The following is a 17541-nucleotide window of genomic DNA, read 5'->3' as shown; positions in this document are numbered from 1 at the left end:
AGTAAGACTACACCAGGGGCTGAATCTCTGTTCAACACAATGCACATCTTTTGGAACAGAAAATTCCTTTTTGGCATGAACCTATTTTCTTTCCATGCGGACAAATACCATTGAAGCTGTGGGCAAATAGATCATCATGCTTAATTATGAGATCCTATTTCATCGGGTGTTATTTCCTTCTCTTTCTCTTTTCTCTGGTTTTAACATCCCACGAGGGATGAGGAAATAGAATAGCTATGTAGCTGGCAGGTTGTGATGAAGAATGAGACCGTAACTTTTAATAGGCAAGGACATAGGGAGTTCGATCCCTCCCGGAAGCACCCGGCTGGGTGCCAAGGACACACACCACTTAAACATCCTTTCCGATGAGGGTGGCGGTGACCCATCAACCCATCAGCTATTTATTTGGCACCCGTCTCACTGATGTCAAGGGCTGTAAGGGATAGGGGAACATCAGACACAGCCCTTGAAGACCTATGATGCAAGAAATACCCTATTTCTACAAGGCAGTGCTTCATTAAATTGCTTCCTCCTTGGGACTCCTAGAAACCTGGGTACTTTCCGTGATCACAGCACTTTGGTGTATCTGTAATTCCTTGTTGAGGAATATTCGTCCCCCATCGACCTCTCAAAACCTCGCACAGGGCCTGAACTATAGGAGGCACCAATCCTCTGTAATTGTTCTGTGCATGAGTGTGCGTGAATGAAGTAGAAAATGTTACAGTGCACGCGTGAGTGCTAAAGACGAGCCTGAGAGGGAGGCCAAGGAGCTGCCGGGCCATGCGTGAGACAGAAGAGCTCAGAGAGGCTGCTCTGTAAACACTAGAAGGTCAGCAAAGTTTTAGCTTAGCTTTTTCATCCTCTACTGTTTCTGTTTCTCTGCCTTCCTCTTCTTCCTGTCCCCTCCATCTCCTTTTGTGACCTGAACTTTCCAGTTGCCCTCGGCTGTGTCCCTTCGGAAAACCTTCCAACATTCCACACCCCCTGGGGACCTGTTCTGAAGCTGGGTGCCCATTTTTTCTCCTCAGTCTGGGCACAAAGGAAACAGCCATCTCCCCTGCCTTCTAGTGAAACAAAGCAGCCTTCAGTCTTATCACCCCCAGACATTGGCTGAGGCTACACACAAGAGTGATGCAACTGACTGCCACTAACAAAATAAAGGTTGTTTGATTTCAGCATTCTTCCCCATCTGGGGCTACATGGGGCCAAAGGAAATAGACTTTTATGTTTCAAGAATCCAGACCGTTAGGAAGCTCAGATAACCAGAATTTTTTTTTTTTTTTTAGTATACTTTGCATTCTTTCTGCAGGGATGGGAAACAAAGAAGTTGAAATTGCTGAGAGCAGGAATTTAGAAAAAGCAACAAATAGGGCAAGTTATACCTAATCACACACCTTTACCTTACCTCAGGACTGCGTGCTAATAAAGGGGGTTCATACTTCTGACCCCGAAGCACAGCAAGGTCACCACAACTATAACCTTGAGTACAAGTCTCCTGATTAATTAGAAGGAACTAGTAATCCATGTACCACATATGCAGTAATTCTGAGTTATAAACAATAGTCATTAACCCAAACAGACCATTTGTTACCCACTTAGATGGAGTTGGGGGGAGGGCATTGGTGATAAATGTTCCAACTGAATTTTCCACTGTGGAATTTATCATTTGGCATCCTGTAAATGAAATCTGCCTCAGCCTGACCCTCTCTTCTTGGTAACACGGAAGCCTTGATTTCAGAGTAACTAACGTGCCTCCTGGCCAATGGAAAGCAAATGATCTTGGGACTCTAAAGGACTGTGTTGGTGGCCTGGCTCAGCTGTTTACTAACAGAGTAATCTTGCGAAACTCACTTTATTTCGTTAAGCCTCAGTTTACTGATTTGTAAAATGGCATAATAATGACATTTACTCTCAAAGAGTGATAAAGGATGAGATGAGGTATGTTACTCTACTTTGTAAACTGCTAGAGCTTGTACAAATGTTAGAAATGAATTCTACCATCATAATAAGTTTATCCATGTAATCCTCTCTCACGTACTACCAATAAACTAAATAATATATAATTTATATTTCAAAACCCAACCCCAAGTTCAGGTCCATGCAAGGAAGCCATTAAGCTGCACACTTATGCTCACTGGGTGCCCTTTATTATATGTATATTATGCCTTCATTTTAAAAATTGAAGAGAATGCTGAAAGCTTGCAAACTGTTTCACACAATAGGCCCTCTATACAGAAGACTACCCTGGGTGTCCATGCTTGGGGCTGTTTTGCAGGTAACTCTGCTTAGGATGAGGTCCTTTTGATGAGTATTTCAGTTACTCAACTTCCTGGGCAGAGGTCTCTGGCCACCCACCCTGACCTTGGATGATGCTACCAGGACCCACCCATCTACCAGGATGGAGTCACTCCCGCTCTCCTCCCAGTAGGTAGTCGGCCCTTCTGGATTTATAATCATATACTACCAATGCCATGAGTGGACAGTGCCTGAAAAATATCAGAGAAGCACGCTGACACCCATGTGTTCCTCATCACAGCCACATCTGGACCAGCCAGCAGTCTCAGAATTAAAAAAGAAAAGTCAGAGAATGTTAGGGCTATAAGGAAACTGAGAGATATCCTTAGCCCAATAATTGAATCTGAAGAGAAATGAACAGGCTCAGGGTGGTATGACTTGGTCAGAATAACCCAACAGCTATGAATGACCTAAAGCTATTGACTTCCTGTTCTCTTCCTTGGGTACACACCCACATCTTCATATTACACAGGGCACTGCAGAAGTTTCCAGGATTTCCAGTTATGATGGCTAAACTGAAATGTTACAACATCTGCCCTATTTTTTCAGGCAATGTCTCAACATAAAAATCAATGCCAATTCTCAGCATTTAGCTCATTTAACTAAAGCATCTGAAGAACAACTGTGATCTTGGAATTTAACTACATGAGCTGAAAAGGAGGGAGAGACATTTTCCGCCTCAAAAATGTGTGACAGGACAGATTATGGAATTAGGGCTCCGGTCTCGGCTCCTCAACTAAGCTAGCTGTTTAACTTTAGCTAAATTCTTCTAAACTTTGGTTCCTTCTTCATGTTAAAAGAAGGGGTAGGTTTGGATCAAGGATTTACTTGGGTTCCAAGGAAGGATTAGGGCGGGGCAGGGGGCTGCCAATGAATTCCTAGAAGTTATAGTCAAAATTTGATGTATAGGTGTCTTTTTCTAAGAACTGGATTCTCAGAGTGGTTTGGGATTCAAAATTCTTAGAACCACTGATTTAAATACTTTCTTAGCTTTCCCCTAGTTCTGACAATCTTTGACTCCACTTTTAAAAAGTGTCTGTTTAGTTTATCACCATTTGGTATGCTCATGACAAGCTCATGCGTACGCTGCCCAGCATACACAGGAGAAAAATAGGATGAGACAAGATATGAGCCTACTGGGAATATATCATGATTATGACCATCAACATTAATGTTGGAAGATGAGGGAAGGATGTGGAATCCTACTAAGACTTGTCATTAAACTACAGACCAGTGGACTATGCCGTCAAGTCTTCCTCAAACTCATTTACAGGGAAGCAAAGCTCATTCCCTATCCTGGCAGAAGTTTCAAACAAGATGTCTATTGTTGATCTGGTACGAACATACTCAGTATAACAAAATAAGTTTGTATAACAAATACATTTTCTGGTCCCTGTTCATGTAATGTTCTATATATGCTTTAAAAAAAATAGTACTGGTCCTATTTGCATTAACACAAAAGCAAACAGTTAAAACAGGGCTCTTTAGCACTGTGTTGTTCCACAAAGAGTGATATTCCTCCAAGTCTTTCACCTCTCTTGATTTGAAATGTTCCAAATGTTTTGAAAATCCAATTATTTTAGCAAATAGTTCATGCAAGATACTGGAGGTGGTACACAACTGAGTAAAACACTGTCCGTCTCTGCATGGAGCTTACACTCTCATGGGGTACCAGATTAGCATTCAGATCACTATAATACAAAGCAGCATAACAGAAGAGCTACTGAAATTCACAGGAAGGAAGGAAAGAAATCATGGAGGCCCCATGGGGGAGGCAACATGGGGAAGGTGAACAAGATTTTGATGGGCAGGAGCAGAGCATTCAAGGGCATTTTGATGGAGGGGCTATCATAAGCAAAAGCATGGAACCAAAAAAAGCATTGGGCATGTTTAGGGCATAGGAAGTGATCCAGATATCCTGGAGAGTTGTCGGGGGTGGGAGGAGTTGTGAATGATATTGTGTAAAATCTTTCACATGAGAATGAAGTGTTTGTACTTGATATTATAAAGCAATGGAGACTGCTAAAGAATTATGGAAGAGAAGAGTAAAATCATGAATTGTAGAAATTCTGAATTCAAGATTCCCCATGCACACCCACACTTTACAGGCAAGGGAGTCAGAACAAAACCCCACACAGTTTGCCAGGTTCCTAAATCCAATCTGTTTGCATTATACCAGCGGCCTTGCAAGGTTACTCTGGAGCAGTGTATAGGGCGGAGAAGACAGTTCAGGCAGGAGACCAAGGAGGCAGCTATTACAGGAGTCCAGGAGAGAAGTTTTGGTGGAATCCTGAGGATCTGAGCACCAGAGAGGGGTGGGGTTGGGGACTGAGGGGGGTCTGGGAAAGGGGGAGCCTATGAAGTCCCCTCTCTCCTCCAGGGAGTTGAGAGCATCACTTGTTCATTTACATTAGAGATGCAGGGCATTTGATTTCACTCACGGCAGATCCAGAAAGCATGGAGTCAACTGATGCATCTTTGTTCAGATTATGACCTCTGAGCCCTCCTAACTCCCCTTCAATACTGTGCATTCTCCAGTAAAAAGAGGCCAGAAATCACACAAAGCAGCCCTGGAACTGTCCCTTTAAGGGGCCAGTAGAGAATTTTAGGATTCAGGCAAGTCTGAGGGTTTCTTTCTGGCTTTGCTTAAGTGTGCCGAGGCATTCCACCGTTCAAAACCACTTTGCACAAAGGATCACCCAGCCCACAGGAGTGCTTCCCTGGGGGCTTCTGACTGACGCGGGGCCAGCAGTCAGAGACGGGTTCACCCGGCTCACAGCAGCTCTCCTGCTTTGCTCCTTGTCCAGACCCTGCAGCTCATCAACTCTGTGACTTTCTACTTTAACAGTTTAATCAACTTAGACCTGGGATGTCATGAGTCTGAATACGTCTGACAAAGACACAGGTGTGGCAAAAGCTTGACAGTAGGTGTGAATGATGAACATCGAGTTGGCAGAATTCTAAGTCAGTATGCCACTTTCTCTCTCCTGCATGGCCTTCAATGTGTAACAATTTTATAAAGACAGAACCACGAAGGAAATCATGAATGGTAGCTTCTGTGATAAAGACAGAACATCAGCTCAGCAGGTCAGCTTCTCACCAGAGGAATGGTTATACAAAGCAGGCACTCAGTAAAGAGGGGCCAGTGACCTGATGGCGTCTTTTGATCCACGTCTTGGTAGGTTCCCCTCTCCCTTGAGCTAAGGAGGCCAACTATCTTCAAAGCCAGTTGATTTCAACTGACCATGTGGGTCAAGGTCACTCCACATGCCGCTGTTAAGTGGGCCCAAATGGTGCTGGTACAGAGTAGGTGTGGGAACACTCTGAGCTTTGTTTCCCTTCCCGGGGCCCCTCCTTTAGGGCAGGACCACACTGGCATCTTACACTCCGTGAGGAGGACTAACCTGGATTCCACTACAGAGAACATCTTTAAGAGCCCTTCTGTAGTGAGGGAGGAGGACTCTACACATGGTGGTTCGGTGAGTAATCTCCTCTGGAGGCAAAACAACCCGCATTCAAATCCCATCTCTGTAAATTATGAATCTATGGCCTTGAGCAAGTTATCTGACCTCTTTACACCTTGATTTCTTCATCTGTAAAGTCAGGATAATGGTGAGTAGTCAATAGGGTTGGTCTACTAAATGAGTTAACAAGATAGTAGGTATAAAGTGCTCAGCTAAGCACTTAATGAATTCCAGCTGTTTTTAATAATGGGGCTCTTACCTCTGTGTCTACTGAACACCTGGTGATTGGTAGCTTAAGGGTCAAGTCCAGTAAAGGTGACAAAGGTGCCATCCAGATATGCCAGCTGTGTATAAGAACAGTATGGCAATACTTGGCCAGTATCTAAAAGAGCTTAGAAAATAGTGGTCCTCCACCTGCCCTACTTGAGCAAGTTTAGGCTAACCCACTTTTTTTATTCCTCTAACCTGGTGATTGTTGATGTGAGACTGGCCTAGAAAGGTATGCATATGGTCTAGCCAGTTTGTAAGCTTTCAAAAAAAAAAAAGAGAAAGGGAGAGAGAGAGAGAGAGAGAGAGAGAGACAGCTCTAGACATCTATTTCAGGGTTACTTTTTAGTACCTCTTCATTTTTGTTTGGGGTTTTTTCTAGACATCAGGCACCGTCAGACTCCTGGTGTTTAAGGCTGTCAGAGCTAGAAGGCACTTAAGAACCACCTAAGTGGCTTGCTTTGGAGCTAAGGAAACTGGAGCTCCGGCTGGTGAGTGAGTTGCCCAAGGTCACCCAGCTAGACAGTTCAAAACCAGAACTAGCTCTCCAGGGGCCTGGTGTCCAGGGCTGTGCTCACTCTACCACACGGGCTGGCTCTGTTTTTTCTGGACTCCGGCTAAGCTTTGGTCCTGTCTCCAGGTGGCCCTGACTACCAGGGTGCACAGGGACTCTTCTTCAGCTCTCCCACCGGCCCTTCCCCACCCCAGGCCTCAGACACTCCGTCTGGCCTCTGTCTGTTCTTGCCGGCATGCATCCCTGACCTGTTCCGTCCTGTCCTGTCTGCCAAGCTGCAGGCTTTCGGTCCATGGGGGTCTGTGCTTTAGGGCCTCCGAGGCCTCAGGAGTCCTGCCTGGGGCCACCCAGAAGGGCTGCATGTGGGGTTCTTTTTGCCCCACAATCTCTTTCTCTCTGCTCTTCTCTTTCACTCCATTTTTTCTGTCTTCTTGACATCTCTGCTCAATCACTCCTCCTGGGCTTCACAGTCCTTTCTCCTCTTTTCTCTCTCCCTCCCACCCTCTCCTGTTCCCTCTTTTTCCCTTCCGTGGGTCGTGCTGGCGCTGGCACCAGCCTGGTTCTCCTTGCGCTCTGCCCAGTCCCCCTCCCCTCTCTTCCCCCATTCCCTTCCTCTTACCCTTCAACACATCTGTTTCTAATCTGAGCCCTCAAGGCGCCTGTTTGAAACAAAAAAGCTCCCCCCACCCTCAGGAACCTGGCAGAAAGAATCCCTGAATAAACCTTCCCTCCTCCAATTCTCCTTCCCCCAGATACTCCTGGAACTAAATGCCACCCCCAAAAGGACCCTCCACATCAAGCGCCTCTCGGCCAAACTCGCCCAGGAAACCCCCCCCACACACACACACACACCCCGCCCCAAGCCTGCTCCGGGGCCCAGATGTGCGCGATCTTCCGATGGCCGACCGGGTGGCCCCGCGCTGCCGGAGGCGCTCGTCCGCAGCCGGGAGGCCGGGCCTGGGGGGTCGCGCGCGCTCCGGGCCGCGGGGACCTGCCCGGGGCCACCCGGTCCCCCGCCCCGCCCGCGGCACTCACCGAGCCAGAGGAGGGGCAGGACCGTCATCCCGAGGCCGGGCGCGGGCACAGCCCCGCTCAGCCGCAGCCGCTGCCGGGCGCCGGGGCGGCCGGGCACAGCCGACGGGCCGAGGGCGAGCTGGGCGCGGCGCCTCGGGGTGCGCGAGGGGCGGCCGCGGCCATGTGCCGGCGCGGGAGCCCACCCCGCGCCCCGCTCGCGGGTCCCCGCGCTCCCGGGCGCCGGGGGGGCTTCCAGCGGGGGCCCCACGCGCTCGCGCCGGGCTCAGGGCGCAGAGGGCGAGGCGGAAGGACGCCGCCGCTGCGGGGAACACTTTTCCCTGTTTGGAAAGAAAAAGGAGTGAAGAGAGAGTGAGGGGGGGAAAGGGAGCCGGGCCACACGGCTGCCTCCGCCGGCCGCCCCGCCCCGCGCCCGCTCCCCGCGCGCCCGCCCCGCGGGCCCCAGGCCGGGGGAGGGGCCGCCCCGCGCGGCGGCTGCGGCGGCGGCGGCTGCGGCTCAGGATCGGCGCGCGGGGAGGCCGGGGGCGCCGCGTCGGACCGGCTCTGCGGGCGGAGCGGGGGCGCCGCGGCCGAGAGCCGAGCGGGAGGCCCCGTCAGCCGCCTCCGCCTCCGGGCCCGCGCCGTCCTGCTCTGTCCCCGCGTCTCTCGCGCATCCCTGCCGCGCTCAGTCTCCGCTTCCACTCCCCTCGCCAGCCCGCCCTTTCTCCCGCTGCCATCTCTCACCTCCTGCCGCCTCTCCTCACCCCTCCTCCCCGCGCCTCTGCCCTCCCCGTCGGGTGTGTCCGGAGGAACCCGCACGCTGACCACAGGACAGTGGACGTGGCGGCGGCCGTTAGCACAGCTAAGCGGCGGCCCGGGCGCGTGCTCTCCCGGCTTCACGCCGGTTCGGGCTCCGCAGCCACCCTTCGCCTCGCCCTGCCTGGGCCGTGGGCATGGGCCCCTCGGCCCTCCGCGGTCAGGGTCTTCGGCAGCCCCTCGGAGCCGCGCCAGGCGCAGCCGGCCGGCTCCCCGGGGGGCGGGTGGGAAGCGGGAGCTCACGCACCGCGCGCGGCCGGAGCCCAGATGCGCACCAGCCCCTTTCAGCAGGAAGGAAGGCAGTGGGCACTGTTTTAGGTGCCTCCCGGCGAGGGCCGGCGCTGCGGGACCTCGGGACCCACCAAGCAGGAGGCCGGTGCTGGAGCGGGTGGGCTTCGGGACTCTGCCCCCGAGGACCCTGCAGCTCGGCGGCCGCGGGAGGGGACCGCCACGCTCAGGTCTCCACTGCGTGGTGCTCCTGCCCTGCACACGTGTCTTGGGGCTCTGAGAAGCCCTGGACCCGCGCTCTCTGGTCCCCAGCCTCTGGGTGGCCCTGGAGCAGTGGCTTCTCTTTCAGCCGCTCTGAAGCGTGAGGAACCGCTTACCTTCAATCTTTGTGTTGCTTACCTTCAAGCGATTTGAGATGGGAGGTGGGGGTGGCTGCAAGAGAGATGAACCCCTCCCGGCCCGGCAGGCAGGCTGCACCGATCGCATATTTGCCCTGCTCCCTATCCTCTTCAGGAGTTTTAAATCTCAAGATAGTCCTAACTAATTCTTTCTGGCTGCAATGAAAAGCAACCCATTATGTAGATGAGGAAAACAGAGGCTTGGGACTCTCATAGGGTCAGCAGAAGGGGTGGCTGTTGTTGGAGCTTTGGGACCGGCTGTAGGGTTACTTTAGAAGAATTACAATGTCTACTTACTCCCCTCCCCCGCTTCTTCAATAACTATTTATGATCCATCTGCTCTGTACCAGATGCTTTTTTAGGTGGTGAGTACACAAAGTGAATAGAACTTGGTTAATGAAAATTTTTTAAACATTTGGAACTAGTCATGGTATCAACTATGGACCAGAGATCATATTAATCGATATTTATCTTTTTATTTAATTCTTTTAACAATGTTAAGGGATAGACTTCTTAAATTCTGGTTTAAAGAGGAGGAAACTGTAACCTAGAAAGATTAAATATCTTGCCCCAGATCACAAAATATTAGAACTCTCTTCTAATGTTAATATTCTAAAATATTGTTGTTTTATCACACAATATTTAAAGGTTCTCTTTGACTCATGTTTTCATTTTCCATTATATACTTCTTGTCTAATCAGGGAAATGGAAATACAACTATAATTTGTATGTGAATGTGTTGAAAAAAATGTTAATTCGTCTAAAAGGCTGAAGAAGATGGGAGGGAAACTATATAGAGAAGGTGACCTTTTGTTATTTCTGCTTCAGCACTTTATTTAGTATTTTGATATAATTTCAGACTTACAGAAATGTTGCACAAATAGTACAAAGAATTCTTGGATACTCATCACCCAGATTCCTCCTTTTTCTTTCTTTCTAAAGGAGATACTTTCACAAAAGTTTTCAAGTGCCATCTCTAATCCTCCACCCCTGTGGCCTTTTTCATGAACCTGGTGACAACCAATTATGTGGAGAGCTGGTGTGCACATGGACACAGATGTGTGTGGGCACAGGCAGACATGTTGAAACCCACATTGCTCAAGCTGAAGGTAACAAGACGCCTTCAGCTCCACATCATTGGTCAGCAGCATGGGAAATGGTTTCACTAGGCTGAGACTGGGCCATAAACACTCAAGTTTTCCCAGGTGCTAAGTCCTCTATACAGTAGATAGTTGGTATATTATATTCCTTGAGGAGAGTCCTGGGGCCCGTGGAGATGACTGTCCATAAACCTGAAGTCTCTTTTCCATTGTTGTACAACTCTGGGCTAGAAGAGCAGAGAGCCCCTGGGGATGGCTTGTAATTCAGCAATCCGTTGCCTGCCCACGCCATGTCCCACACTGTTGGTCTGGGTGCCATGGGGACCCAAAGAGGTATATGACAGTCCTTACCCTAAATGGACCTCTCAGTCCAATGGGAGAAAAAAGAACACCAACATGTGAGATATTTCAACAGCAATACAAGAAAGTTATGCAGTTAAGTGCCAGAATAAATTATCCTGACAGTAAGAAACATTGGGAATTCCAAGAAAGGAGGGAGCACTGTAAGCTGGGCTGGCTGCAAAGGTCCCGTGGAAGGACAGTTCTTGAGCCAGGCCTCAGGTGATGGATAGAATTCCATCAGAGGAGGGGACGGGGAGGCCGATGAGGCAGCATTCCTGGACAATGACCTGGTGTTAGGAAGAGCTTTGTTGTATTCAGGAAGGCATTGAATGAAATGAAATACATGAAATGAAAAATTGGTGGTAGCGCAAAATGCCCTGAACAGTTAGTGTGAAGCAAAACTGTGAAAAGTCCTGAATGTATATTGTCAGCTTTGGCTTAGAGGTGACCCCAAGTGCTGGCCAAGCCTGGAGAGCTTTAGTGTCCCTTTCATGTCCATCAAGCTCCCTACCCTCTCGCTTCAATGTGGACAATTTTCTCAGTATTTCGTAGTGATTTGCTTCCACAGCTTCAACACAGTACCCCTACCCTCCGTACTCTAGGGGGAGCCAAAGAGTGACACTCTGTACTTACCTGATTTCAGGGTAGGCAGGAAACATTGGACAAAAAACCTGAAGTGGAAGAGCTGGTTAGAACCTGTTGCATTAAATGGGGTGATGAGATGAGGCAGGTGTAACACATATACAAACATACTTGGAAGAAAAAAGATCACAGAGGTTAGATATCTCAAGTTCATTGTGGGTGGGCGAGGGAATGGAAAACAGCAGAGGCACCAAAGGTAAATAAAAGTGATCTGATATATTGTTACATGTGCTAAGATTAATAGCAGCCATTTATTGACGTCCTCTACATTCCGTCATCAATAAGCCCCACAATGCCCTATCACAAGGAGGAAGGCAAGGTTCAGAGAGATTATGTAAACTGTCTATCATTTCATGATTAGTTAAGTGACTGAAGCAGGCTTTAAAGTCAGAAGATTGACTGTGTTATTACTACTGACACACTAGGAAAATCAAGTAAACTCATTGGTGGGGGAGAAGACACATTTAATTTGAGATGGGGTAACTTTGAGGGGATGATCAACCATCATCTCTCTACTCATGTATTCACCCCCACCCATCTTTCTATTTGTTTTTTCAATCAATGATTCAGTAAATCCCTGTTATGCACTAACTACTATGTGCCCAGCACAGGGAAACTAATGGTGGACAAAGCAAAAGCTGTCCTGACCCCCAGTTGCCTGTGGTGAGTTAGGGAAGGTGGGGGACACAGGAGCCATCACAGTGTGAGTGAGAACAGCTCTGAGAGGGGACGTGCAGGAGCTGGGGCGCTGCAGGCTGGACCCCGTGCCAGGGGCAGCAGACGGCTAGGAGGACCTCCTGCAGAAAGCCCTGAAACCCGAGGGAGTGGGGGCAACTCTGTGCCACTGCCTCCTCTCCTAGGACTCCGGGAAACCTGAGGCCATGTCTTCCCACCTCTGAGCTCCAGTGTCCACCTAGGCCCGGTTGCCTCGGATGGAGATATGCGCTCAGAAGGGCATTTAAGGGAAGGCAGCTGGGGGATCATGGAAAGAGCTCCGGCTGGGAGGCGGAGAGATGAGTTCTCGGTGGCTTTGAACAGCTCATGTGACTCCCCGGGGCCTGCCTTCCCTCTTTTCCCAACACTCGACTGAGGAAGAAATGAGGTGATGGTGAAGGTGCCTACCCTGGTGTTGAACATACAGGAGACTCAGTAAATATTTGTTCCAGCTGAAACTTAAGTGGAGTTCATAGAATTCCATTTCCTGCTGTAAAAAAGAGCCAACTTCTGTCTCATTTCCTTTTTCTATTAAAACCAGGTTATCTTTATATATTGTTTCCTGTCCTGCAAGGACACTTCTTGACTTGGCTATTCAGTGCACTGGTCCTTTTTCTGACTCAACAGTAAGAAGTCCCAGCTGGTTTTCAGGGTCTTCACTGGACAACTTTTATTGCGGCTGTGTCTGAGGAACCTGGTGAGCTGACAGTGGCTAAGGAGCAAGGAGTTGTCCCCGAGGTAGAGTACACAGCTGTTTGCTTCCCAAGGGGCCTGGAAATCAGGGAGAGATGACAGCGGATGGGCTCTGCTCTGTCTCATGCCATAAAAAGACAGTCCCCAGCTGCGATCTGGGTGGCCAGCCAGGTGGCAGGGATTTTGGGGGGCCAGTGTTCCTATAGGGCATTTCTTAGTGCAGAAGTAATCTGTGCCTCCATCTGCCTGCCAGGACACAGGATGTACAAGCAGGCCCCTTGACCCCAGTGGGCTTGGAGGGGACTATTGGGAGAGTTGAGAGCCAAAACGAAAAACAGAGATTTGTGGAGCTGCTGAGCCCAAGGATTTATAGGTAGAATCTTTGCTCTACAAATCACTTCTTCCCTGAGATCTGGGAGCTCCTGGCTCCTCCTCACATCCTACTTTCAGTTCCTGCTAAAGTAACACCCTCAGAGAAGCAGTTCTTTGGTGGAAGACAGGCTGATTCTAAATTCCCCCTGCTCCCCTTACTGTGCCCAACTCGGGCAAGTTTCGTACCCTCTCTCAGCCTACAAGTGTTCACCTATACGATCTCCTACACACCCCCTTAGTTAAGGAAACAAAACATGCCATGACTCCAAGATGCATTGTAACCAGATCTGAAGGGGTTCCTTTTACCTCCCTCAAACTGGGAAGATAGCATCTCCTTCCTTAGAAACACACAGCAAAAGGCATCGTATAAAGTATTCCTGGGTGTTCTCCCTTCCTCACATCATTCCCGTGTCTGAGTGGAGATCAAACTCAGAAGGTTTTCCTTTGATGAATAATACTCAGAATTACCCACGCAACAAGCTGTCATAAGGAAGTGACATGAGAGGAGAAGAAAATTAAGCACTAAATTTCAGATCTTCGATTGACAGGGGTATCAGAGGCATGCAGTCAAACTTCCTTATTTCACTGAAAAGGACAGGCTCAGAGAGCAGCAGCAGCTTGTCCGGGGCCACACAGCTAGTCAGTGGCATGGAAGTGATAAGAACCCTAGTCCTATTCTGTGTTCTTTTCATTTGCCACTGTCTCATGAAAGGCTGCTGTGAGCCCATGGGTGGCCAGACCCACACCTGGCTTCATTCTGCAGTCAAGCAAAGAGCAAGGTGATTTTTCTGTGAATCCAGCAGCGTGTTTTCCTCTGTGACATGTAAGCCCCTGGCAGAGAGCACAAAGTGCCAAACCAAAGGATAGAAAGAATTCATACCTTCCAGCCGGGGAACCATGGCCTGCGGTCCTCGGCGAGCATGAGCTCTCATGTGCTTCTCATTCATCTGGGCCTGAAAGATGTGTTCTAGCCCATAAGGCTGCATTAGCTCCACCTCTGCGCGGCTGCTGTCTCCCCTAGCAAGCTGGATGGGTCCCTAGAGTTCCTTTAGGTTGAACCTCCTCATTTTGCAGACTGAGAGCCAGGCAGGGGATGTGCTATCTCGGGGTCACACTCGAGTTAGAGGCAGAGGCAAGCTTGAGACCAGTTGCCTAGCGACCAGCCCCGATTCTCTGTCATTCTCTCTTCTCAGCGTGGAAGACTATCACACAGTCTCATCCGAAAAGGTCAGGAATGAGAACAGAAAACTGCACAGTGTCTGCTGGCAGAAACAGGTGTGATAGGGCCCAGGGGAGAGCTGGAATTTTTTTTTCTAGAAATGGATGAGACTGTTGAAAGCATAGAATAAAACTGAGGACAATATCTGTGAAGCCCGAATATGCCACTGGTGTCCTGTAGGGAACTCAAATTTTTGTGGGTTGAGATGCTGGGCACTGTCAGCAGCTGCTTGCAGCTGTTCAGTGACAAAACTGATGTCTGTGGTAGCCAGGCTGAGGAGATGGAGGAGGGAGAAACATCCCCCGCCTCCCTGACCATTATACACCCACAAATGCACGGCATGAACTCAGGCCCCTGTCTTGCATCTCCCTGGCGACACTGTTCCCAGGAGGAGGGCTGAGGTAGGACGACCGTGGCCTGAGCCGGGCACAGAGCATGAGCCGTGACATCGGACCAGGACTGAGCCCATTTGAGCACTGTCACTGAGTTACCTAGATGATTTAACATCTGAGTTTCCATTTTTCATCTGAAGAAAATAGGGATGCTAGTGTTTCATAAACTCTCAGTTCTTTATGAATGTGAGGTCAGCATCATTACGACTATAAGTTATAGAAGATGGCATGACCTAATTCGAGTTGGTCATTCTTCTCTGGGCCTCCTGTCTCTCAGCTGGAGTAGAGAATCAATCAGTCTAAGAGTCATTCCAGGAAATGAGCCAATCCGGGAGTTTAGCAGGAGCCCATGATAGATGCGGACACAGCAAGGAACACAGAGGAAGCGGAACCTACACGTAGGACACACGCTGGGGCTCCTCCCCTACGACTTTCCAGGGGGTTGCCGACTACAAAGACAGGTCTGGCAGACCCTGTTCACTGTGTCGCCTGTCCCCATTCCCCGCACAGCTCCACCACAGAGGCTAAAAAATTAAAACCCCTTCCCAGCCTGCATTGCCCCAGGGTAGGCCATGTGACACATTTCTAGCCAATGACTCAAGCACAAGAGAAGTTTGCTGGAGAGCTTTTGGCAAACATTTGCTTTATAGCATGTGCAAGCCAGAACTGGATTTTGCTTCTAAGGGGCATCTGGTTTAAAGGGGGACATATAACATGCTCTTAAATAACCATAAGCATAGGATAAACATAGCCTTTGGCCTAAGAAAGGCATAGGGGAAGTGCTGTCAAATGGAAAAGGAAGGAATGATTTCTTCCTACATAGTGATCAGGGAATCCTTCATGGAGGAGGTGGCATTTGAGGTAGATAGGGCTTGAACACCCAAGGTTGGGAGAGGCAGCCATGTCCCCCAATCCTTATCTCATCAGTCCCAAGCTTCCCCACTATTCTGAACCACATTATAGGGAACCCAATAGTTCTTGCCAGGGGATGTCATTATAACTCTGGATATAATCAGAGATAATTACATCGTGTACTCACAGGGAATTTCCCCCCAAAGTCCTTTAAAGATACTATCTAACTCATCCCCCTTCAGTGGGCAGGGGTGGACCAAGAATAGAGAAGGAAACACACAGGCCTAAAGTGACATCCCAAGATTCTAGAGCTGTTTGGGGAGCAAGTTTGCCCCCTTGGCCATAGCCTTTCTTAGAACTCTCTGCTTTCACCTTAATCCGTGGAGATGCACACCCTCACCTCTGTGGTGTGCACACGTGCCTTCTATTTAGAGAGGGAGGGGCCTTTATCTAATATACAGCATATCATGAATTCTCTCACATAGTGAATGCATGTGAAATTACAGTGAGGAGGCTCTGTGCTCCGGGTTCATGGTCCCTAAAAGTAAGTCACGGATATGCTCAAGTTATCAAGTGCTTTCCCTGATGACCAGTGAATACACTCATATGAAGGACACAGGATGGTCAGACTCATAGACAGAAAGTAGAATGGTAACTTCCAGGGGGCCCAGGGCAGAAGGGAATGGGGAAGTGGTGTTTAATGGGTTGAGTTTCAAGTTTGCAGCATGAAAAGAGCTCTGGAGATGGATGGTGGTAGCTGCACAACGAGAATGTACTTAATGCCACTGAACTGCACACTTAAAAATGGTTAAAAGGACAATTTTATGCTATGTGTATTCTTTCATGATAAAAAAATCATTTACCTACAACATCACTTGTTTTAAAAAATCTGCTTCTATACTGTCCAGATGAGATCTGACCTCTTCTGTCTTTTGGGGCTCATCATGGTAGAATTCAAGTTGCTAAACCTCACATCAGAAAGTCCAGATTCAGATCTTAAATGCTATGCTTGTTTGAACTTATTCCTACTGAACCTCACTTTCCTCACTGTTAGTCAGATTACAACAATATCAGCTTTGATTACTTCACTCGGCAGTGGTGAAGATCCAGTGAGTTAAATTATGTGCATGTTGTGCCTAGCAAACCACAGAACACCAAACAAATACAACAGATTTTTCAAGAGGACGAGGAGGCTCTCTCTGAGACCTATTATAATATTTTCCGACTTTTCTTGCCAAGAAGTTCCTTCAATCGCACCTAAATTCCTTCTAACAGAGCTTCAGCCAGCTTAGAAATAACCTTTCCCTTGGGACATTTCCAAATCTCTGGTTGAAAGAGTCGCCCATCTGGTAGGTGTCAAAGGGGACATAAGCAGAACCTTTTAGAACCACTAACTCTTTGGGCCAAGGACAGAATTCTTCTCCAGGTTTGGTTGGGTTTGCAAATTCCTTGGCTGTCATAGCAACCTTCAAAGCAAAGGAGGCCTGTTTCGTGTCATTTCTGACGGCAGCCTGGGCTGGGAATGTGCTCAGGTTGGCCCAAGTAAACAGTGTTCACTCGTAACCATTCTGTGCCTCCCCCTCTGAGTCCCAGGATGGGCAAAGCAGAGAGCTCGCCAGCCTCAAGACCTCTGGCTGAACAATTTCTCTCCTGGTGTCACTCTGCTCACCTCGGCTGCCTGGCTTCCAGTGGCTCTGCCAGACCCACAGTGGGGAGGCAGTTTCTGGGAGAGGGCCACTGGGAGCTGGGATTAACTCCACTGCAGAAGCAAAGGTCTACACCCCATGTGAAGATAGACAAAGATGGCCTGGGGAGAGGGTCGCTGGCACTTCCCTGGCACTTCAAATACACCCATTCAGGTCACAGGTGACCTCTGCTGACTTCACCAAACACCTGCAAACGGGGCTGTTGATCTCTCGGGCTGGTGCTGGAGACCTAAAACTGTTGAAGATCTAAAAAATATAATCAGTTTCACAATATAAAAAGAAAACCATAAGAATAAAATTAGTAAGTATCTCACCACATCTACAAAGCTGTTACATGATTTTCGTTGTTACGTGTATCATCATGAGATTTCTACCTATTTGAAAATAATTCATGGGGTCATTTTTCATCATTGGCAGTGTTCTTGATTATGTGCGGTGATCACCAAGAAATCATTATTGGGCCAGATTTCAAAAGTAAAATTATAAAATGTATGGCAATATTTTATAGTTTAAAAA

The 17541-nt window shown here is 48.6% G+C and overlaps 1 protein-coding gene across 1 annotated transcript in view; it reads right to left on the bottom strand.

The window, feature by feature from the left end:
- The window catches only part of CLMP (CXADR like membrane protein), a 76925-nt gene extending 68945 nt beyond the window's left edge, over positions 1 to 7980 (bottom strand). Inside the window, 1 exon segment of the mRNA XM_036992605.2 lies at positions 7576 to 7980. Coding sequence (XP_036848500.1) covers positions 7576 to 7603 — 28 coding nt within the window. The 5' untranslated portion in view covers positions 7604 to 7980.
- Between the last annotated feature and the right edge of the window lie 9561 nt (positions 7981 to 17541).

Source organism: Manis javanica, chromosome 6 (assembly GCF_040802235.1).
Source record: "Manis javanica isolate MJ-LG chromosome 6, MJ_LKY, whole genome shotgun sequence".
NCBI lineage: Eukaryota > Metazoa > Chordata > Mammalia > Pholidota > Manidae > Manis > Manis javanica.
This window is presented reverse-complemented; position numbering and strand designations above follow the sequence as displayed.